This window comes from Oncorhynchus mykiss, chromosome 17, assembly GCF_057628025.1.
Source record: "Oncorhynchus mykiss isolate SJ-2025 chromosome 17, ASM5762802v1, whole genome shotgun sequence".
NCBI classification, from domain to species: Eukaryota; Metazoa; Chordata; class Actinopteri; order Salmoniformes; family Salmonidae; genus Oncorhynchus; species Oncorhynchus mykiss.
Window position 1 is genome coordinate 56,805,185 of NC_143038.1, and position 24,096 is coordinate 56,829,280.

General features: G+C 42.7%; 1 protein-coding gene across 4 annotated transcripts; it reads left to right on the forward strand.

Moving 5' to 3' along the window:
- Positions 1-1,126: 1,126 nt before the first annotated feature.
- On the forward strand, positions 1,127-22,492 carry LOC110494537 (dysbindin). 4 transcript variants are annotated; one of them, XM_090206008.1, is made up of 4 exons: positions 1,127-1,514; positions 17,261-17,346; positions 21,154-21,303; positions 21,470-22,492. In XM_090206008.1, exons 3-4 carry the CDS (start codon positions 21,177-21,179, stop codon positions 21,727-21,729), a joined length of 387 nt encoding a protein of 128 aa, XP_090062134.1. In that variant the 5' UTR covers positions 1,127-1,514; positions 17,261-17,346; positions 21,154-21,176; the 3' UTR covers positions 21,730-22,492. The 4 variants fall into 4 exon arrangements, with proteins under 4 accessions (XP_090062134.1, XP_021425348.2, XP_021425349.2 ...); XM_021569673.3 differs by having other exon boundaries at positions 1,166-1,514; positions 17,261-17,413; XM_021569674.3 differs by having other exon boundaries at positions 1,175-1,514; positions 17,261-17,413; positions 21,154-21,297.
- Positions 22,493-24,096: the final 1,604 nt, after the last annotated feature.

Sequence of the window (24,096 nt, forward strand, 5' to 3'; positions counted from 1 at the left end):
CTCCAAACACCCATGAGAGTATACATGCATCTGCAGTCAGTAGCTTACATCTGCACCCATGCATGGATACCAAGACTTGTTATTGTTAAGGTTTCCACAAAGACAGATAGTTATTCACATGTCCTTCCCCTCTCTCCATCTCTTTCTATATGTCTCTCTCTGGGTGGCAGCATGTGTGTGCTTTCATTTGAAAGAATGCCACCTCACAGGAAACATCCTATACAATAAACTCCCATTGATATTACAATTTATATACCATATAATTCAAGGCTAATTAAAGGCCTATATAAGGCCTATTCAAATCAAGCAAATAAAACATTTCATATTAGCTATTTAAATGCAGAATAATATCTATTTACAACAGCTCAGGTTGCAATGAAAAGGAAATACATCTTTTGACCACTAGATGGTGTCAATTACTTTGATATTCACACAATGTTGTTGTACTGAGTGATCATTATTTCTGTATTTGCAGGCAATCACTATTGTCCCAGGCAACACATACATTTGATGGGACGGTACTACCCTTACATCTAAAATACCTACTGATACAATGCGGTATAAGCATAGTACGCTATCAAAACTGCCCTGCAATTAAGAAGTTAAGTATAATTTTAAGCTTTTACTTCTCTAAAGATTTCTTTAAAATAAAGATACATTTCTAGAAGAAATTGTTTTCAGCCTAGCTAAACCCAATAGGTTATTTTGGAGGTGTTGGCTTCTAATGCTATTTTTGTGATGAAAAATTGAATCTTTGCCATGAACTGAATTATACATGAAGCGCTGAAATCAACTGTTCCTCTGAAGAACAGTGTGTGCTCTTTCAGAGGCAAGCCTAAAAAAAGACGTTGATTTGTTCAATAACATCAATACTATTCCATTAACGGCAAGAAGATCTTGTATCCTGTCGCATTGCATTTTGTGCACATCAATTGACCCTGGAAGTGAGAGGGACACAGAGGAGAAAGGAGAGAGGGAGAGAGAGAGAGAGAGAGAGAGAGAGAGAGAGAGGATGACAAAAATAACAAAAGCAAGTGTCTGTCTACTAACTTGGTATCTTCCACTGTTACATAAAGGACCCTGCACTCTCCCCTATCCACCCCTCTCACACCAAGCTCCTCCCCCTGTGAATGACCAATTGGTATGCTCCACAAAGCCCTAACCTGCTGTTCTCATCCAAATACTGTAGTTGACAGAGTAAGTTCACTCAGAGAGAAGGGTCCTGTACTGTTCCATGGAGAAAGGAGAGAGTGTGTTTGAGAGAGCCAGTGAGTTTCTTGGGAGTGCTTTGACTCTCTTTCTGTCCCAGGAGAGAAGGAGGGAGATGAGTTGTCCTGCTGAGGCTCTGAAGGGCTGACTGTTCCCCACCCCATCTCATCTCTGTGCCTGACTGTGTGACCTGACCCTCCAGTCCTCCTCAACAGCACACCTAATCTGATTCTGCAGCTCTCTTTCCGAAGCTGCCAGCACCATGAGCTCATCTGGGGCAAACCTCCACAACAAGCGTCTACCATGTGAGTAACTTTAAAGCTTCTTTACCTTTCTTAAAAACTACTCGAATGTGTAGGACTTGGAAAGACTATGTAACAATGGGAATATTCCATAAGTCATTACAGATCATTTTAGTCGTTTATTCTGTACTGTACTGTACTGTTAAAAAAATAATTATAATCTATATACAGATGTGAGGCAGTTTTCTACAGCATGAAAATAATCCTGTAGCAACAGGAAATGTAAATTATTATGTGGATTGTAATTAACAGTTTTGTAGGGGTTGATACATTTTTCATAGGGGAAAATAAACTGACATTTCAAAGTTGAAATTACAAACTTTTTTAAACCTCAAATACACTACAGGTTTTACAGTTCTCCTGCAACAGGGTGATCAAATTAAGATCCTACATCTGTAGTTTCAATCACTGTAATCCCCTATTGCTGAGCAGAACGCTACATAGAGAAAATTCCTGTCCATATTTGGGTATCTGTAGTAGCTTTACAGACAGACAAACTCATTAAATATTTAGTGAAGAGAAACATAAACCAAGCCACAATCAACATAACCTGTTCAAGTAATTATGGGTGATTACTGATTCCTGTTGTTGATGTTGTTGTTGGTGTGTGTGTGTGTGTGTGTGTGTGTGTGTGCATTGAAAGCAAATAATATGTGTGTGTGTGTGTGTGTGTGTGCATTGAAACGTTGACTGTTCAGCCGATGTGTTAGGGACCTGGTGTTTGTTGATGTTACTAAGGCTGACATACTGTATGCTCTTTGCTAGCCAAATAAAGACTAGAATGGTGAATCATCCCCATGAGTAATGTACCATAATAACGCTTTAATCAGTGGGACTTTACTCAAGACGTTGAGGGTTCTTAAAGGGATACAGTATATTCTCATTTTGAATTGGGGCCTTAAAGACATCCAATGGTTTCACTGACATGAATCTCTAACTCCTAATGAGATTGTGTGTCTGTATCTATAGAGTGACTGCAGTGACATAGGGCTACAGACAGGCTGTCCTACAGACGATGCTCTCACAGAGAAACACAGAAATGGGAAATTTAATTTGTCGCAATAGGGTCAGTCAGTCCGTGGCTAAATTTGATCAGACAATGACTGAGAGAGAAGACATCCGCTATCTATGTGTTGACCGGTCCCAGTGCCCAGTGCCCTACCTGTATGTTCTGTATTGTGTGGGAATGTTTTGTTTGGAGGGGCACAGTGGTATGTATTGGCTTGGAGGACTGAACAGCTGTTGTCACACTGTTGAAATGTTACATGACAGGCTGGGAATGATTAAGTGAATGCGCAGTTCGTATTGAATGTACACCAGATAAGACATAACTGATTGCAAACACACAACTTATTCTCACATATTTTTTATGTTGTTGCGGACATGGTTTTGTTGTGGTTCCAACCATGCTCGGTGATCAAACATTGTGTGTCCCAGGTATCCCATTCAGGTATTCTACTCTTCACCAACCATGGTAGATCCCTTCCTTTTCTGACTGGACTAACTCCATTATATAGATAAGACTGGTGTCTCTCCCTGCAGCATTGCATGGAACTCCTATCTGTTCCCCATGTATGCTAGTGGCTCACAGGATGGCTGCTGCCAGAGTGCTCATTTTAAACAGAGCCAGTCTCCCACTGAGGCAGACACAGCATAGTACATTTCTGAAAGGTGGTGCAGCCCACTGTTGGATGGAGAGGTGGCCACAACAAAATCCTCTGGATTTATTCCACCTGTACTAATATTACTTTATGACAGCAACAGCTGCAGTGTAGATAATGTATTTTTTTTCCCCCCATGCATGGCTGACCAACAGCTTGATGAACACACAATATCCATGGATGCTGTGCACATGCAATGTCCCATGGTGTGTGTATATGTGCATGTGTGTGTATGTACATTATGTATGTGAACACACTACAGGCCTTTAATGACCGTCTGTTCATACCTATTTCCACTTAGATCCTTTAATCTACACAGCCTAAAACTTTAGGCCTAAAACCAAGGCCTAAAAGCAAGTCCTCCTAATTAGTTTGGATCAAATCTCCCATCATCCCATTCTCTGCTTGGTGAAAACAAACCCTGGTTCAGACCAGGTATAATTGTTAATGCCTACAGGCATATTGTAGTTTACTAAATACAACAACACAGTTATTACTCATTATTCATAAATCTGTAAGCATGCGCTGGACCCACAAATCTCTTACACATCTCCCACATCAACACAGGTATCACAGGTACAGTGCCTTGCGAAAGTATTCGGCCCCCTTGACCTTTTGCCACATTTCAGGCTTCAAACATAAAGATATAAAACTGTATTTTTTTGTGAAGAATCAACAACAAGTGGGACACAATCATGAAGTGGAACGACATTTATTGGATATTTCAAACTTTTTTAACAAATCAAAAACTGAAAAATTGGGCGTGCAAAATTATTCAGCCCCTTTACTTTCAGTGCAGCAAACTCTCTCCAGAAGTTCAGTGAGGATCTCTGAATGATCCAATGTTGACCTAAATGACTAATGATGATAAATACAATCCACCTGTGTGTAATCAAGTCTCCGTATGAATGCACCTGCACTGTGATAGTCTCAGAGGTCCGTCAAAAGCGCAGAGAGCATCATGAAGAACAAGGAACACACCAGGCAGGTCCGAGATACTGTTGTGAAGAAGTTTAAAGCCGGATTTGGATACAAAAAGATTTCCCAAGCTTTAAACATCCCAAGGAGCACTGTGCAAGCGATAATATTGAAATGGAAGGAGTATCAGACCACTGCAAATCTACCAAGACCTGGTCGTCCCTCTAAACTTTCAGCTCATACAAGGAGAAGACTGATCAGAGATGCAGCCAAGAGGCCCATGATCACTCTGGATGAAATGCAGAGATCTACAGCTGAGGTGGGAGACTCTGTCCATAGGACAACAATCAGTCGTAAATTGCACAAATCTGGCCTTTATGGAAGAGTGGCAAGAAGAAAGCCATTTCTTAAAGATATCCATAAAAAGTGTCGTTTAAAGTTTGCCACAAGCCACCTGGGAGACACACCAAACATGTGGAAGAAGGTGCTCTGGTCAGATGAAACCAAAATTGAACTTTTTGGCAACAATGCAAAACGTTATGTTTGGCGTAAAAGCAACACAGCTCATCACCCTGAACACACCATCCCCACTGTCAAACATGGTGGTGGCAGCATCATGGTTTGGGCCTGCTTTTCTTCAGCAGGGACAGGGAAGATGGTTAAAATTGATGGGAAGATGGATGGAGCCAAATACAAGACCATTCTGGAAGAAAACCTGATGGAGTCTACAAAAGACCTGAGACTGGGACGGAGATTTGTCTTCCAACAAGACAATGATCCAAAACATAAAGCAAAATCTACAATGGAATGGTTCAAAAATAAACATATCCAGGTGTTAGAATGGCCAAGTCAAAGTCCAGACCTGAATCCAATCGAGAATCTGTGGAAAGAACTGAAAACTGCTGTTCACAAATGCTCTCCATCCAACCTCACTGAGCTCGAGCTGTTTTGCAAGGAGGAATGGGAAAACATTTCAGTCTCTCGATGTGCAAAACTGATAGAGACATACCCCAAGCGACTTACAGCTGTAATCGCAGCAAAAGGTGGCGCTACAAAGTATTAACTTAAGGGGGCTGAATAATTTTGCACGCCCAATTTTTCAGTTTTTGATTTGTTAAAAAAAGTTTGAAATATCCAATAAATGTCGTTCCACTTCATGATTGTGTCCCACTTGTTGTTGATTCTTCACAAAAAAATACAGTTTTATATCTTTATGTTTGAAGCCTGAAATGTGGCAAAAGGTCGCAAAGTTCAAGGGGGCCGAATACTTTCGCAAGGCACTGTATCATTAGTATTGTATGGGAAATACATAGTGGTTTGGTTTCTGGTCTTTGCTGTTCACCATGGACCCACGATGATAGTGCCAAACTACTCAGGCTCATGAGAAATACCAACATCAACAGAATAGATCAGTGTAAGGCCAGAACTATTCTATTGTGTCCAACCAAACATTCCAGTGATGCTCTCCATTGATTTGAAAATAGCAATGTGGGCTATTCATCACAAAAAGAGGATGAGCAACAAAGAGGTTCCAGGAACACCTGGAAAGGTGAACAATGTGATAGTTGATGTGTTGCCAAAGGGCATGATGAGTCATGATGGAGGGAACTTAGTTGACCAACAGTGTCACCCTATCGATGCTTTTAAGTACATCCGCTCCCTCACAACACTCCAGACAAATTCTGCTCATTCATGGTGAGTGTAGTCTAATGGAGACGTCTCTCAGTTTTCAGCTTCTTGGCTTCAAAGTGGTGATGAGTAGTCTGCTTATGGGCCACATAGAGGGCACTGGCATAGGAGACAGAGGCTGACTGACCCATAAATGGCACTATTGTCAGTCCGGAGTGTGCTGGGAGAGGAGAGATGATGTCATTGTAGTATTTACAGAGTGGGCATTTGGTGGTGCCAGTCTGTGATTCAACCCATTGCAAGCTCCCCACACACACACAGTCCAAACACACACATGCAATAATCACACACACACACACGCACATGCACACACACATGCACACGCACACACACACACACACACACACACACACACACACACACACACACACACACACACACACACACACACACACACACACACACACACACACACACACACACACCCTAGTAAAACTGACTATCCTACCGATCCTCGACTTCGGCGATGTTATCTACAAAATAGCTTCCAATACTCTACTCAGCAAATTGGATCTAGTCTAGCACAGTGCCATCCGTTACCAAAGTGCCTTATACCACCCACCACTGCGACCTGTACGTTCTAGTCGGCTGGCCCACGCTACATATTCGTCGCCAGACCCACTGGCTCCAGGTCATCTATAAGTCTACGCTAGGTAAAGCTCCGCTTTATCTCAGCTCACGGGTCACGATAACAACACCCACCCGTAGCACACGCTCCAGCAGGTATATCTCACTGTTCATCCCCAAAGCCAACACCTCCTTTGGCCGCCTTTCCTTCCAGTTCTCTGCTGCCAGTGACTGGAACGAATTGCAAAAATCGCTGAAGCTGGAGACTTACATTTCCCTCACTAACTTTAAACATCAGCTATCTGAGCAGCTAACCGATCGCTGCAGCTGTACATAGTCCATCTGTAAATAGCCCACCCAATCTACCTACCTCATCCCCATATTGTTTTTATTTACTTTGCTGCTCTTTTGCACACCAGTATCACTACTTACACACCATCATCTGCTCATCTATCACTCCAGTGTTAATCTGATAAATTGTAATTACTTTGCTACTATGGCCTATTTATTGCCTTACCTCCTCATGCCATTTGCACACACTGTATATAGACTTTATTTTTTTCTATTGTGTTATTGACTGTACGCTTGTTTATTCCATGTGTAACTCTGTGTTGTTGTTTCCGTCGCACTGCTTTGCTTTATCTTGGCCAGGTCGCCAGTTGTAAATGAGAACTTGCTCTCAACTAGCTGACCTGGTTAAATAAAGGTGGGAAAACACACACACACACACACACACACACACACACACACACACACACACACACACACACACACACACACACACACACACACACACACACACACACACACACTGCTCAACTCTCAACATCAATAATTCACTCTCTTCGCAATTGGAACCAAGCCCAGATGGGAGGTTCAGGAGAGAGAGCAGGAGGATGAATAAAGCCCAATAATAAACGGTGTAAACCAAAAAAACGACAAGAGGCATCTTCTACATAATTGTTACAGTTTTTTTTCGATTGCTAAACGACAGTGGACACAACTGGAGTCACATGTGCAAAACTCTAACTACAGTCTGCACAGCAGCAGTTCATGTGGACCAAACTCTAGTTCGTTTTTCATTGCTTGAACACAGTTTTCAAAACTCTACACACTTATCCCATGACTTTAACCACAACCTGCACAACACTGTGGATTTACAGCACTTTGTTCAAATGCTAACACACTGCTGTCAAAACTGTGAACCACACATTCAAAACGGAATAGATTTCAGCCTTGTGCCTTTCAAACACTGCTGATTGCAATTTCAGCTGAAAGGCTAAGCAGGTGTCTTGTTTTAGACTTGTTAGTGAACACACACACATATTACAGTATATATAGGTAGAGCTCAGAAAGACTCATTTTGGAAATGGAACAAGGAAGATGTGTTCAGCTCTATGCTCAGCTAGTGCCAGCAGAACAGGGGGAGCCAGTAAGAAACCCCCAAGTTTTTGTCATAGTTTGCAATAACGTTGCTTTTCACCACTCTGCAGCTGTCACAGATTGGTTTGCAGCACATCACAGATTTATGGTTTTGTACCTGCCTGCATATTCACCTTTCCTCAACCCAATAGAGTAGTTTTTCTCTGCCTGGAGGTGGAAAGTGTTTGGTCAACTCCCACATGACCAAATGTCTCTTTTGGAAGCCATGCGTGCCGGATGTGAGGACACGAGTCCAGAGGACTGCCAGGGATGGATAAGGCACTCCAGAAGGTTCTTCCCCAGGTGCATGGCAAGAGAAAACATTAGATGTGATGTTGAAGAAAACCTGTGGCCTGATGCTAGAGAGAGGCAGGATTAGCCCCTCAATTATTTGTTCGAATTACAGTATGTACTTTTAGTTTCTACCTTTTTTTTCTCATTACTGTAATTCCGTAAATTACTACAGACTATTGAAGCAAACTGCTAATTTTCATTTACCTTAAAGAATTGTTATGTTCTAAAAAAATTATAAATCATGTGAAAGAATGTCACTCTTTTCTTTGAAGAAAAAATTACTTTGTATGAAGTCACTGAAATTGTTCAAACTGTAAAGATGAAAAGTTTGTATTTTCTGTATTGGTGTTTGATGCTAGTGTTTTTACTCTCAGTGTGTTCTGAGTGACAGTGTGTGTTATCTCAGTGAGGGTTGTGCATAGTGTTTGGCTGCACTGAGCGTGTTTTGAGCCATGTGTTAAGAGTTGTGCTGCTTGGAATGAGTTTTGCAGGTGATGTGAACTGTTTAGCTCAGGTGACTGTTGGTAGTGCAGACTGTAGTTAGAGTTTTGCACATGTGACTCCAGTTGTGCCCACTGTCGTTTAGCAATCGAATTAAACTGTAATGTTGTCATCTGTTTTATGAAAGGGAGGCTACTGCCTGCCACCCTGGTCAGTTTACATAGCCAGGGACAGTGCTCTTTCAATAAACAAAGTAATTGCATAGGGCTTCATATAATCTGATGTTGTTCTGAAGCATTTTCTATGTTGCCCCCTTATTTGCAACAATTGATCCAATGAACTTCCAGTTACCTAGAGGCAGTCATGGCCAGCTGATGATCTCCATAGTGCCAGCTTTTGCCAGCCACTAGACTGTTGAAGGTGGAATTTGATGATGAGAGAGCAGCGGAAAAGACATCCTCCTCAGCTAATGAGCCCCAATCAGAGTTGGCACATTCTTTCTCTTGGCTTTCCCTGCCTACTCATTATTTCTCTGGGCTTTCCCTGCCTACTCATTATTTCTCTGGGCTCTCCCTGTCTACTCATTCTTTCTCTGGGCTCTCCCTGTCTACTCATTATTTCTCTGGGCTCTCCCTGTCTACTCATTTTTTCTCTGGGCTCTCCCTGTCTACTCATTCTTTCTCTGGGCTCTCCCTGTCTACTCATTCTTTCTCTGGGCTCTCCCTGTATACTCATTATTTCTCTGGGCTCTCCCTGTCTACTCATTATTTCTCTGGGCTCTCCCTGTCTACTCATTTTTTCTCTGGGCTCTCCCTGTCTACTCATTCTTTCTCTGGGCTCTCCCTGTCTACTCATTATTTCTCTGGGCTCTCCCTGTCTACTCATTCTTTCTCTGGGCTCTCCCTGTCTACTCATTCTTTCTCTGGGCCCTCCCTGTCTACTCATTATTTCTCTGGGCTCTCCCTGTCTACTCATTTTTTCTCTGGGCTCTCCCTGTCTACTCATTCTTTCTCTGGGCTCTCCCTGTCTACTCATTATTTCTCTGGGCTCTCCCTGTCTACTCATTCTTTCTCTGGGCTCTCCCTGTCTACTCATTATTTCTCTGGGCTCTCCCTGTCTACTCATTCTTTCTCTGGGCTCTCCCTGTCTACTCATTTTTTCTCTGGGCTCTCCCTGTCTACTCATTCTTTCTCTGGGCTCTCCCTGTCTACTCATTATTTCTCTGGGCTCTCCCTGTCTACTCATTCTTTCTCTGGGCTCTCCCTGTCTACTCATTATTTCTCTGGCATCTCCCTGTCTACTCATTCTTTCTCTGGGCTCTCCCTGCCTACTCCACACCTCCTTTTTTATTTTATTTTATATGTACATTCCTTCTTTGCACTTCCATTGAACTTTTTACTCTTTGGTTGACCTTTCTTATCTCACTCCTTTTAGTTTTTTTATCCACTTTTCCTCCCAACTTCTTCCCTCAAACACATCTCCAGAACAAGCGGTGAGATGGTGCATGTTGAAATACAATCCCTCCTCTTACCCTCCCACACACCCTCAGCAACATGTCCTGTCGTAAAGGTTAACCAGTCTCATCTTCCCCAGTCCCTAACAGCATTATGTCACGTCTTGTTGGTCCTGATCAATCTGATCAGGAGTCACTGTCACTACCTGCTGTTGTCTCACTGCCTGGCGATGTGCCAGCAGATGATTCATCTCTTATCCTGAACAACATCTAACACTGATTACTGGTGCCATGTTGTCATCCTGTGAAAGAGAGAGAGAGATAGAGAGATAGCACAGGCTGTGCTCACCCCTCATTCTTTGTCTTCCACCGCTAGGAAACCTACATTTGAATGGCTCTGTCTTTGCAGTTTACTGTCAATTCCAAATGATTATTTAAGTAGGATTACTTCATTATTTTGGAAATTAACTCTGTCACTTTTATGAAACCACTTTTGCTTGGTGGTAGAGAATTCCCTGAAAATTACAAACAAGTTTATAATCAGTGTTTGCACTAAAGGAAGTGGCCATTCCCATAGGGTTTTTGTGTTGAGAGCTGCCTCCACTGGGGAATGTAGGGAGGCCACAAACCAGCAGCCCCAGTGAAAGATCAAAAACTCAAAAGCAACTGGATCACCTAGAAAGCTAATCATCCATGTTTTCTTCCCAAACACTGTTTGTCGTTCTGAGGCCAGCTCTTCCAGTCACGAGGTCATCAGCCCCTCAGCTCTCACTATCTCTGTATCTGAATAGCACTAAGGTCTAATGTGAGTATGATACAGAGAGGGAGAGAGGTCCCTGTTGGAAAGGACAGTGTGTTGATGATGTCATGGTGTACCCCTTCCTAACCTTCCCGACATGCCTATGGAGTAAAATAACTTCCTCTCACTGGCGTCATGTCTTTAGAATCAGGCCCAGGCCTACTCCCTTACAGCCCTGCTTTTGTGTTTGTCTCAAAGGGCTTTTTCTGTTTTTCCCGTCAGAGTGGAGGATCTGGGTTTGTCTTTGTGTGGGGAGGCAGAGTGGGAAAGCTGACACGTCCGGCTCTGTTCGAGTCCGGCTCATTCCACACATCCAGCTGGTACTGAGCCCCAATCCCACACACTTTGTCCAACCCACAACTCATTCCCTGAGGGGGAGAGAGGGAGTGAGTAAAAACAACGGAAAAACCTTTCTGTAAGAAAGTCAGGTCAAACTTATAGCCCTCTGACAATCTGCTTTCATCTGTTTTGTTTCAGTCTTCTCTCATCTGCGTCCCCCCTCTTCCTCCCTCCTGAATAGCCGCTCTGTGTTGCCCACTGGCTGCCACTCTGGATGGCTTGTGGTGTGAAGTGGGGGGTTTGGGTAAGGAATGGAGAATGACTGACCGGAAAAGTGATCTCAGCAATCGGAGACATTGTGACCTTGTCATTTTGTGACCCAGTTTTTTCCATTGTGAAAAAGGGAACGGGTCAAAGATAAAAAGGTCAGCTGTGAGTTCCCCAGACCTTATTGATAAAGGTGATTAGATGGTAACAAAATGGAATAGGAAAATCAATGGGAAGATTTGCATTGTTAACTACTCTCCCTTTAGCTCATGCATAGGTCAGGTACTAGGCCTCTTAAGAAAATACATCAAGCACCAATCAATCAATGTCAACCTGGTTGTAGGAACTATTGCACTAACATGAGGACGAGGAAGACAGTGAGTGATCTAAAGTATGACCAAACTGCTGTTCTCCAAAACTGCCGCGACATTATCAGACTTTATTACTGTGATACACATTCAGACATCAGTCATGCAGCCAGTATTTTGAGATATACCCTGGCATGTTTTGATATTCCTCATATACCTGGCCTCAATTTCAGCTGGCATCTTGCTTTGTTAGCATGGCTCTCACACTGCCCTCATAATAAGAGAAGACAGGGGCATGTCTGATTGCATATGACCGTGAGAAGAGAAAAAGGAGTCACTCCCTCCCCGCATGCCAAGTGTCAGCTCTGCTCTGAGCACACAGACCTCTACAGTGACCTTGTTGTATGCAATCTATACCTGACATAGTAAAGCCACACTGGTCCATTGAGTTTTCTTTTTCTTTCTGCCTTTTTTGGGGGGGACAAATGTTAAGAGCTAACATACAGTTTGTATTGTAGTGCTATTGTGTCACAAGACAGCCTTTCTTATCTAACAATATCTAACACTTATCGTACATTAATACACTTACAGCTGAAGTCGGAAGTTAACATACACTTAGGTTGGAGTCATTAAAACTCATTTTTCAACCACTCCACAAATTTTTTGTTTTGGCAAGTCGGTTAGGACATCTACATTGTGCATGGCACAAGTACTTTACAACAATTGTTTACAGACAGATTATTTCACTTATAATTCACTGTATCACAATTCCAGTGGGTCAGAAGTTTACATACACTAAGTTGACTTTAACTTTAAACAGCTTGGAAAATTCCAGAAAATTATGTCATGGCTTCTAGAAGCTTCTGATAGGCTAATTGACATAATTTGAGTCAATTGGAGGTGTACCTGTGGATGTATTTCAAGGCCTACCTTCAAACTCAGTGCCTTTTTGCTTGACACTATGGGAAAATCAAAAGAGATCAGCCAAGACCTCAGAAAAAAAATTGTAGACCTTCACAAGTCTGGTTCATCCTTGGGAGCAATTTCCAAATGCCTTAACGTACTTTGGTGTGAAAAGTGAAAATTTTGGCCCATTCCTCCTGACAGAGCTGGTGTAACTAAGTCAGGTTTGTAGGCCTACTTAATCACACACTCTTTTTCAGTTCTGCCCACAAATGTTCTATAGGATTGAGGTCAAGGCTTTGTGATGGCCACTCCAATAGTTTGACTTTGTTGTCCTTAAGTCATTTTGCCACAACTTTGGAAGTATCCTTGGGGTCATTGTCCATTTGGAAGACCCATTTGCTACCAAGCTTTAACTTCCTGACTGATGTCTTGAGATGTTGCTTCAATATATGTACATAATTTTCCTACCTCATGATGCCATCTATTTTGTGAAGTGCACCAGTCCCTCCTGTAGCAAAGAACCCCCACAACATGATGCTGTCACCCCCGTGCTTCACGGTTGGGATGGTGTTCTTAGGCTTGCAAGCCCTCCCCCTTTTCCTCCAAACATAGCGATGGTCATTATGGCCTAACAGTTCTATTTTTGTTTCATCAGACCAGAGGGAATTTCTCCAAAAAGTACGATCTTTGTCCCCATGTGCAGTTGCAACCCAAAGTCTAGCTTTTTCATGGCGTTTTGGAGCAGTGGCTTCTTCCTTGCTGAGCGGCCTTTCAGGTTATGTTGATATAGGACTCGTTTTACTATGGATATAGATACTTTTGTACCTGTTTCCTCCAGAATCTTCACAAGGTCCTTTGCTGTTGTTCTGGGATTGATTTGCACTTTTTGCACCAAAGTACGTTCATCTCTAGGAGACAGAACGAGTCTCCTTCCTGAGCGGTATGATGGATGCGTGGTCCCATGGTGTTTATACTTGCATACTATTGTTTGTACAGATGAACGTGGCACCTTCAGGCGTTTGGAAATTGCTCCCAAGGATGAACCAGACTTGTGAAGGTCTACCATTTTTTTTCTGTGGTCTTGGCTGATTTCTTTTGATTTTCCCATGATGTCAAGCAGAGAGGCACTGAGTTTGAAGGTTGGCCTTGAAATACATCCACAGGTACACCTCCAATTGACTAAAATTACATCAATTAGCCTATCAGAAGCTTACATTGGGCATACATTACCCGTAGGAAAACTTAGAACTGGGCGGACCACCCACTGTATTTAAATGTGTTAGTTAGCTAGCTGTTCTTGAAGCATGCAAGACTAGCTAAGGGGTTTTTGGATATTTATTATTTCTTTCCTTGGGTCCAGCTCAGCCCCCCCCCCCTCCATTACTGTGTGTTTGAAAAATAAACCTAAAGTTTCCATCCCCCCTAGACTGCAGGGTCAAATGGGTTTGTAACAGTTATAAACAGACATAACTCATTGAATGTTTGGCAGGATGCAGCAGACTTCTCACCAGCTCTTTATTTTTTTCTGTGTCATTCTGGTTTTGTGCCTCTGGAGCGCTGAGAGTTTGCTTGGGCTGGTGTCAGAGGCTGTCCTCCACATGGATCAGTGTCTTAGTGTTTGCCCAGTGATTCCCAATGGTGCCCAGTGGTGCAGACAGACAGTCAGGCCCAGGGGGGTGAGGTGAAGCCTTTTCTCTGCTGTCTCTCCTCCCCTTCCCGGATGGCCCCAGGACAGGGCTTTCAGACTGGGGGAGACAGGGAGTTGCTGTGACCGGCCTGCCTCCTTTTGTCACTAGACAGAGGGCTCCACAGGACCCATGGGGAGTTTGGAGCTGACACAGCAGACTGGACTGGGGAGACCTGTTGTCATTTTCAGACAGACTTAAATCGTTCTGCATACAAAGGAAAACCAGAAACACCATTGGTATTATCATTATACCATTTGCTTACTGTAATGTTAGAGAAGCATGGACCAAACAAAAGCAACACTGCTTTATGCGGTTCCTTGTCATGACTCAGCAAGGATTAAAACAAATTCAGCAATAAAGACGTTGTCACAGTGACAATACTATCAGACATCCACACGGAGCTTGCAGCCCTGTGGTCAGAGGCCTAGTTCCTCTTCCCCCTATTATTATGTCTGCCCTGATACCTACCCTGATATCTGTCTTCAGCTTCTTACAGCCTCATTACTGTCTGAGGATGATCAGTGATCACAGCACAGGCCACATAATCTTTACATTATTCCCAATTTAGATCAGGATTAAAAGCCTCATCCAATTAGCCCAATCCCTGCCTGTATATTCTCACTATGCCTAAATCCCCAGACAGTTTTGTTCAGTAGGAGGTCAATATATGGATGTGGTGAGAGGAAAGAGAGAGTGCAATTGATGTATTAACACTTACAGAACTGTGCTGAAAGCCCCAATGTAGCCTATGTCAGTCTGCTGGGTGTAGGCTACTGTCATGACTCTCCTGTGAAGATCTGAAGGATCAGGTTACAGTAGGTCCGCTCCACAGAAGTTGGCCATTTTATGATGGTCATAAATACCTTGTAGAAACTTTTCCTTTGCGCTTTGCAGGAGGAGGGGAAAGAGACCTCTTTGTTACAAGGAGATTCCTCCTGCCAAAATGGTAACGTCAAAAGGTTGAATAATGAAACAATATTTCTATAATCCAAACCAAACTGTTGGAATGGTCCGTGGGTACTGAAAGAACAATTATGTCAGATCAGTTGTTGTTTTGGGATCTCATTAAGGACGGTATAACAACATAACTGTATCTCTGAATGTGTATATTTCCCAGTTATCAGATTTACATCTAAATGTTGTGGAACTTATGTGATTAAATATTAAACTATTTGTGAGAAGATGAAATGTGATGTTAGCCATTCTAACAAGCACTTTTTCTTGAAGATACGTTCTAACAGACACCTGAAACCAAGAAGCTATGACTACAAAAGACATGGTGACCTCTGGAAGGACAACCAGAGACTTACACAACCCGAGAGTTTCTGTTCACTTACTCCTCGTAAATGGATTGAGTGTTTTCAACAGAGAGAAGGCAAAGACATACACATGAAAATGTACATTGCAATTCTTTTGAATGAGCGGCCGTTCATGTGCAAAGTATTCACATTTCCATGAGCATAGTTATCAGCTGTATGTATGTTAGTGGAATTCCTTTGTCTCTTCCTTTTCCTCTCTTTAGAATCCTCCATTTTGTGTAACAAGCCGTCATATCGGTTTAGTCCACTAGGGACTTTTCATTGCATTGGGTAGTAATCAATGTGTAAGCTATCCTGTTTGTGTGTTAATGTAGTTCTGTGTGATTATTTAGTTAGTAATCAACAATTAAGCCAATTTGATCCAGGCTGCATCACATCTGTCCGTGATTGGGAGTCCCATAGGGCGGCGCACAATTGGCCCAGCGTCACCCGGCTTTGGCGGGGTAGGACGTCATTGTAAATAAGAATCTGTTCTTAACTGACTTGTCTAGTTAAATAAAGGTTAAATAAAACTAAACTAAAACAATTGTATATCGCTGATTCATCATTTATGATAGGGTTCGTGCAGATATCCAAGAGTTTTGCGACATTCAGAATGAGATGGAAGGTAAATAAGAATGAATTACTTGACTTTAGAGTTTAGTCAGGAGATAGTAACTTGTTAAATCACTTTTCCCGTGGTGCCCCAGACTACTTAACTAATTGTTATATGATTAATTTAATCGCATAATAATTGAATGTGGTATGTAATTATTTTATAAAATAACAGTCAAACACGTTAATGATAGTCAAGACACGACACTACCCATCACTTTATGATCTCACAGTACTTGTTCCATATTACTTCGCTAACCCATTAATGAGTGTGTTTACAGATTGAGTTATATGTTAACAGTGGAAGAAGACTTCTTGACATCTGTATAAATGATGTGTTCAGGGAGCCCATCATAAAAAGGTGATGAAAACTGGGGGGTGATTTACTCTGTGCCCAGAACACACTGGCATTCTTCAGTTCATTCTGGGTTCTTGCATTTCTTTTTCCTCTCTCCCTGTGTATACACTTCAGTGTTGTCCCCTCCCCTGGCTCTAGCAGCACTCTGCTTTATTACAATGGTTCTGATGAGGTGGAAAATATGATTGCATTCTGTCCTAAACAAGATTAATCTAGTAGGGGAATTGACAGCTGGCCTTTGTAAAGCAATTGGTGGGTGTGGAGGGATTGAATATAGTACACTACGGTAAAGTGTGAATATCGTATATATTGATCTACATCTCTCTGGCCATCCACACTGGTCAGGTAAGTTATGGACCTGCAACAGTAAAAGCATTAGCTTTATCTGGATTGAATCAGAATACATGGAGCTGTGGAGTTGATGTTTTTGAATCCCAGTGGATTGTCAATTGCATATTCTACATGAACAAAGGAATGCATTTATGATATAGGTTACAGGATCAATAATCAATCATATTTCAACGTAAGGCATCAGTATGAAATATTGTACAGACATGTGCTATGATGCTAAAAGTGTCTGTTACACTTGGTTATACCAAGTCTGCAAGAGGATATGAAAAGCCTAAAATTCTCAACCCCAGAATCTGAGATGACAGTTTCTTGTTCCCATGGCTCATTGTTGCCCCCTTCTGGTTATTGTTTGTTACAGATTTGGGGAGAAGTGTTGATTCTGCATACCTGTTAGACTAGAGTTTGACTGATATGTTCTGTTGTTCTATGTTCCAGCGGAGACAGAGCATGCTCAAAGAGTCCCAGAATTGGACTCAGCCCAGCAGCTGAAACTGAGAGAGCGACAGCGCTTCTTTGAAGAGGTATTTCAGCACGATGTGGACGTCTACTTGTCCTCTGCCCATCTGCATATTCATGACTATAAGAGACGTGAGTGCAATCGGCATCACACACATGTATGCCCACATGTACCCTGACCCTAATCTAAGCTTCATGTCCATACCCCAGCTCAACCATTACCTAACCCTAGATTCAACTACACAACCTTCAAGTTCTCTCTCTCTCTCTCTCAATCAAATAGATTTTTTTTGGCAAGGGAAACATGTTTATATTGCCAAAGCAAGTGAAAAATAAACTAAAGTGAAATAAATAATAAAAAATGAACAGTAAACATTACACTCACAAAAGTTAGAAAGGAATAGACATTCCAAAAGGCATATTTGATATTTTAAGTAGAAATGCTGAATTGTAAAAATGCCTGTTAATATAGACCACATGGAAAATTCAATAAATCCAATTTTTTTTATTCTTAATTTTTTTTTTTTTTACATTCACACTTGCTAAAGTTCAGAGTTTTTATTTTACCAGGCAAGTCAGTTAAGAACAAACTCTTATTTTCAATGGCGGCCTAGGAAGAGTGGGTTAACTGCCTGTTCAGGGGCAGAACGACAGATTTGTACATTGTCAGCTCGGGGGGTTGAACTTCCAACCTTCCGGTTACTAGTCCAACGCTCTAACCACTAGGCTACCCTGCCTCCCCATGACATGCATCCTCTATGACTTCTAGGAAGATTTTAACCAACTTAACCCCAAAATTTCTCCAGGTTTTCACCGTCGTTTTAAAGCCCTAGCTATTTTGTTGTCAAAGTCATTTCTGAAGATGATTAATTTGAAGGTAAAAAAACATTTCAAAGTCAAATCAGAGTGTAAAGCAGGTGAGCTTGTTCTACTCCTTTTGGCCATATTCTGGTGTTTTGTGGTGGAAAACTGAGAGGGTTGAGCATAACACGTCAGCCCTGTTAGACGTAGATAGAAGGCAAAAAATGTTTTAACAATGTACATTTTTTTGTGAAGCTTGCATTTACATACCCATCCCTGTTGCACACAACAAGCTTCCATTCCTCCTGTCTCAAGGGTATTTGGGGCTGAATTAAGATGACGTCGTCTACTCTTTTACGGTCGTCCCTGTTACTTTATTTGGCACTTAATAGTCACTTACTATAGTATGTTTTTTTAAACCTACTGAGATGGGGAAAATGGTTTGTCATTAAGTGAACATGTGCTTTTTATGACAACGTTAAAATCAGGTGAAATAAAATGTTTATTTCCCACCAAGTTAAACTACTCGAAAGGCATCTAATCGGTGGAACAACACTACTAAATGTTGCTAAACATTTCCTTAGAGACGTAAAGCTGACTTCTTTCTAAAATTATCTACTGCTGGCCATGCTTTCCACCTGGCTACTCCTACCCCTGTCAACAGCACTGCACCCCCAACAGCAACTCGCCCAAGCCTTCCCCATTTCTCCTTCTCCTAAATCCATTCAGCTGATGTTCTGAAAGAGCTGCAAAATCTGGACCCCTACAAATCAGCCGGGCTAGACAATCTGGACCCTTTCTTTCTAAAATTATCTGCCGAAATTGTTGCCAACCCTATTACTAGCCTGTTCAACCTCTCTTTCGTGTCGTCTGAGATTCAAGTCCATGGAGAATAAGAACACCTCCTCCCAGCTGCCCACTGCACTGAAGATAGGAAACACTGTCACCACTGATAAATCCACAATAATTGAAAATTTCAATAAGCATTTTTCTACTGCTGGCCATGCTTTCCACCTGGCTACTCCTACCCCTGTCAACAGCACTGCACCCCCAACAGCAACTCGCCCAAGCCTTCCCCATTTCTCCTTCTCCCAAATCCATTCAGCTGATGTTCTGAAAGAGCTGCAAAATCTGGACCCCTACAAATCAGCCGGGCTAGACAATCTGGACCCTTTCTTTCTAAAATTATCTGCCGAAATTGTTGCCACCCCTATTACTAGCCTGTTGAACCTCTCTTTCGTGTCGTCTGAGATTCCCAAAGATTGGAAAGCAGCTGCGGTCATCCCCCTCTTCAAAGGGGGGGACACTCTTGACCCAAACTGCTACAGACCTATATCTATCCTACCATGCCTTTCTAAGGTCTTCGAAAGCCAAGTCAACAAACAGATTACCGACCATTTCGAATCTCACCATACCTTCTCTGCTATGCAATCTGGTTTCAGAGCTGATCATGGGTGCACATCAGCCACGCTCTAGGTCCTAAACGATATCTTAACCGCCATCGATAAGAAACATTACTGTGCAGCCGTATTCATTGATCTGGCCAAGGCTTTCGACTCTGTCAATCACCACATCCTCATCGGCAGACTCAACAGCCTTGGTTTCTCAAATGATTGCCTCGCCTGGTTCACCAACTACTTCTCTGATAGAGTTCAGTGTGTCAAATCGGAGGGTCTGTTGTCCGGACCTCTGGCAGTCTCTATGGGGGTTCCACAGGGTTCAATTCTTGGACCGACTCTCTTCTCTGTATACATCAATGAGGTCGCTCTTGCTGCTGGTGAGTCTCTGATCCACCTCTACGCAGACGACACCATTCTGTATACCTCTGGCCCTTCTTTGGACACTGTGTTAACAACCCTCCAGGCAAGCTTCAATGCCATACAACTCTCCTTCCGTGGCCTCCAATTGCTCTTAAATACAAGTAAAACTAAATGCATGCTCTTCAACCGATCGCTACCTGCACCTACCCGCCTGTCCAACATCACTACTCTGGACGGCTCTGACTTAGAATACGTGGACAACTACAAATACTTAGGTGTCTGGTTAGACTGTAAACTCTCCTTCCAGACCCATATCAAACATCTCCAATCCAAAGTTAAATCTAGAATTGGCTTCCTATTTCGCAACAAAGCATCCTTTACTCATGCTGCCAAACATACCCTTGTAAAACTGACCATCCTACCAATCCTCGACTTTGGCGATGTCATTTACAAAATAGCCTCCAATACCCTACTCAACAAATTGGATGCAGTCTATCACAGTGCAATCCGTTTTGTCACCAAAGCCCCATATACTACCCACCACTGCGACCTGTACGCTCTCGTTGGCTGGCCCTCGCTTCATACTCGTCGCCAAACCCACTGGCTCCATGTCATCTACAAGACCCTGCTAGGTAAAGTCCCCCCTTATCTCAGCTCGCTGGTCACCATAGCATCTCCCACCTGTAGCACACGCTCCAGCAGGTATATCTCTCTAGTCACCCCCAAAACCAATTATTTCTTTGGCCGCCTCTCTTTCCAGTTCTCTGCTGCCAATGACTGGAACGAGCTACAAAAATCTCTGAAACTGGAAACACTTATCTCCCTCACTAGCTTTAAGCACCAACTGTCAGAGCAGCTCACAGATTACTGCACCTGTACATAGCCCACCTATAATTTAGCCCAAACAACTACCTCTTTCCCAACTGTATTTAATTTATTTATTTATTTTGCTCCTTTGCACCCCATTATTTTTATTTCTACTTTGCACATTCTTCCATTGCAAAACTACCATTCCAGTGTTTTACTTGCTATATTGTATTTACCTTGCCACCATGGCCTTTTTTGCCTTTACCTCCCTTCTCACCTAATTTGCTCACATTGTATATAGACTTGTTTATACTGTATTATTGACTGTATGTTTGTTTTACTCCATGTGTAACTCTGGGTCGTTGTATCTGTCGAACTGCTTTGCTTTATCTTGGCCAGGTCGCAATTGTAAATGAGAACTTGTTCTCAACTTGCCTACCTGGTTAAATAAAGGTAAAATAAATAAATAAAAAAATCAAACACTTTTGTCTCTTGTGTTGTTAGCTCCCATTGGCAGCGTCTCGTCCATGGAGGTGAATGTGGACATGCTGGAGCAGATGGACCTTATGGACATCTCTGACCAGGAGGCCCTGGATGTCTTCCTCAACTCTGGGGGGGATGAGGGGGTGCTGGCCTCCCCTCTGCCAGGTAAAGGTGAGTGGAGGGGAGACTCGCATTTGAGGCAGTCCCGTGTTGATAGTGTAGTATTTGGCAGAGTCTAGGCTTTGTCCCTCCCCTATACTAGCTGGCAACATTAACTGCAATACTGAGTGCAGCATTGATAATCTGTGGCCTAACATCCCTTTCATTTCACCCACAGTAGTTCATGGCAACAACAACAACAATGAGGTCATCAGCCAGGGACGCTCTCCCCACAACACAGGTGGTTATGTGGGGAAGTCTCGGATGTCCTCCACCTCCTCCACTTCCTCCACCAACAGCCAGAACACCAATGAGGATGGAAGGGAAACCCCTGTAGTCCAATCAGATGATGAGGATGTGAATGTCGGCACACTCTTGCTGATGGGATCAACCCCAGGGAAAGATGAGGAGAAGGATCGGCCCATCTTCTCTTCATAGAGGCCTTGCTTCACTTCCAATATTCACTAACATTTAGGACATACTGGTGCTGACAATTATCACTGAAACGGGACACTCACACACAGAGGTGTTCCTTGGACTGGCAACTATCACTATCACAACGTTTTCTTTACCCTTCATTTAGTTTTGTCTGAACTGTAAATATAAGGCCAAATCTTCTCAAAGCTTGCTGATCTCCATGTATACTTCTGGCATATAGATAACAAGATATTTATTTTTATTTCCTCATTTGAGATTCTAGTAGGGTCTGGCGACGTGTGATACCGACATTTGAGGAAGTACATTCCTGTTTGTACTCTACAGCCAGGATATGTACATAATAGAGTTGTGAAATATGCAACCATGTAAGCATGCTTTACTGTACTACAGACAGGGATTTACAATTGTGCAATTACAGACACAAAAACATTCTTTAGAGAGTAACTGCAATGCTGAGTAAATCTGGCCCTTAGTTCCCGTATTCCTCAAAATGTTGAACCAATCCCAAAACACCTGCCACAAATAAAAACTAAGGATGTACTGTATATATTGCATAGTGTTGCTTTCATTTTGATATATACAGTGCTTTCGGAATTCAGACCCCCTTCCCTTTTTCCACATTTTGTAATGTTACAGCCTTATCCTAAAATGTATTAAATAAAAAAAATATTCAGCAATCTACACACGATAACCCATAATGACAAAGTGAAAAACATTTTTTAGACATTTTTGCAAATGTATGAAAAAAATAAACAGAAATAACTTATTTACATTAGCATTCAGACCATTTGCTATGAGACTCTAAATTGAACTCAGGTGCATCCTGTTTCTATTGATCATCCTTGAGATGTTTTCACAACTTGATTGGAGTCGACCTGTGGAAAATTCAATTGACTGGACATTATTTGGTAACACACACTTGTCTATATAAGGCCACACAGTTGACAGTGCATGTCAGAGCAAAAACCAAACCATGAGGTCGAAGGAATTGTCCGTAGAGCTCCGAGATAGGATTGTGTCGAGTCACAGATATGGGGAAGGGCACCAAAACATTTCTGCAGCATTGAAGGTCCCCAAGAACACAGTTGACTCCATCATTCCTAAATGGAAAAGTTTGGAACCACCAAGACTGGCTGGGCGGCAAGCTCTAGGAACAATCTGAGCAATCGGGGGTGAAGGGCCTTGGTCAGGAAGGTGACCAAGAACCCGATGGTCACTCTAACAGAGCTCCAGAGTTCCTCTGTGGAGATGGGAGAACCTTTCAGAAGGACAACCATCTTTGCAGCACTTCACCAATCAGGCCTTTAAGGTAGAGACGGATGCCTTTCCTCAGTAAAAGACACATGACACCCTACTTGTAGTTTGCCTAAAGGGACCTAAAGGACTCTCAGACCATGAGAAACAAGATTCTCTGGTCTGATGAAACCAAGATTGAACTCATTGGCTTAAGTGCCAAGCGTTACGTCTGGAGGAAACCTGGCACCATCCCTACGGTGAAGCATGGTGGTGGCAGCATGTTTTGAGGATGTTTTTCAGCGGCAGGGACTGGGAGACTAGTCAGGCAGGATTGAGGGAAAGATGAACGGTGCAAAGAGAGATCCTTGATGAAAACTTGCTCCAGAGCACTCAGGACCTCAGACTGGGGAAAGGTTCACCTTCTAACAGGACAACAACCCTAAGCACACAGCCAAGACAACACAGGAGTGGCTTCGGGACAAGTTTCTGAATGTCCTTGTGTGGACCAGCCAGAGCCCGGACTTGAACCCGATCAAACATCTCTGGAGAGACCTGAAAATAGCTGTGCAGTGACGCTCCCCATCCAACCTGACAGACTTTGAGAGGAACAGCAGAGAAGAGTGGGAGAAAATACTTTGCCATTAACGAACGAATAAGCTGAGTGTATAAAATATTAGGAACACCTTCCTAATATTGAGTTGCACCCCCTTTTGCCCTCAGACTCCAATGCTACCTATAGTTGTGTCAAGTTGGCTGGACGTCCTTTGGTTGGTGGACCATTATTGATTCACACGGTAAACTGTTGAGCATGAAAATCCCAGCAACATTGCAGTTCTTGACACACTAAAACCAGCGCGGCTGGCACCTACAACCATACTCCATTCAAAGGCACTTTTGCCTTGCCCATTCACACCTTCTGAATGGCACACACACAATCCATGTCTCAATTGTTTCAAGGCTTAAAAATCCTTCTTTAACCTCTCTCCTCCCCTTCATCTACACAAGGGATGGGCAACTTTGATGGGGTGGGGGCCACAAAAAACGGAACTCATCATGAGGGGCCGCAGTGGCTTGTGAGCCATGGGGCGGAGAGAGGATTTTGCAATTTTACAACTCATTTCATGCAGTTCT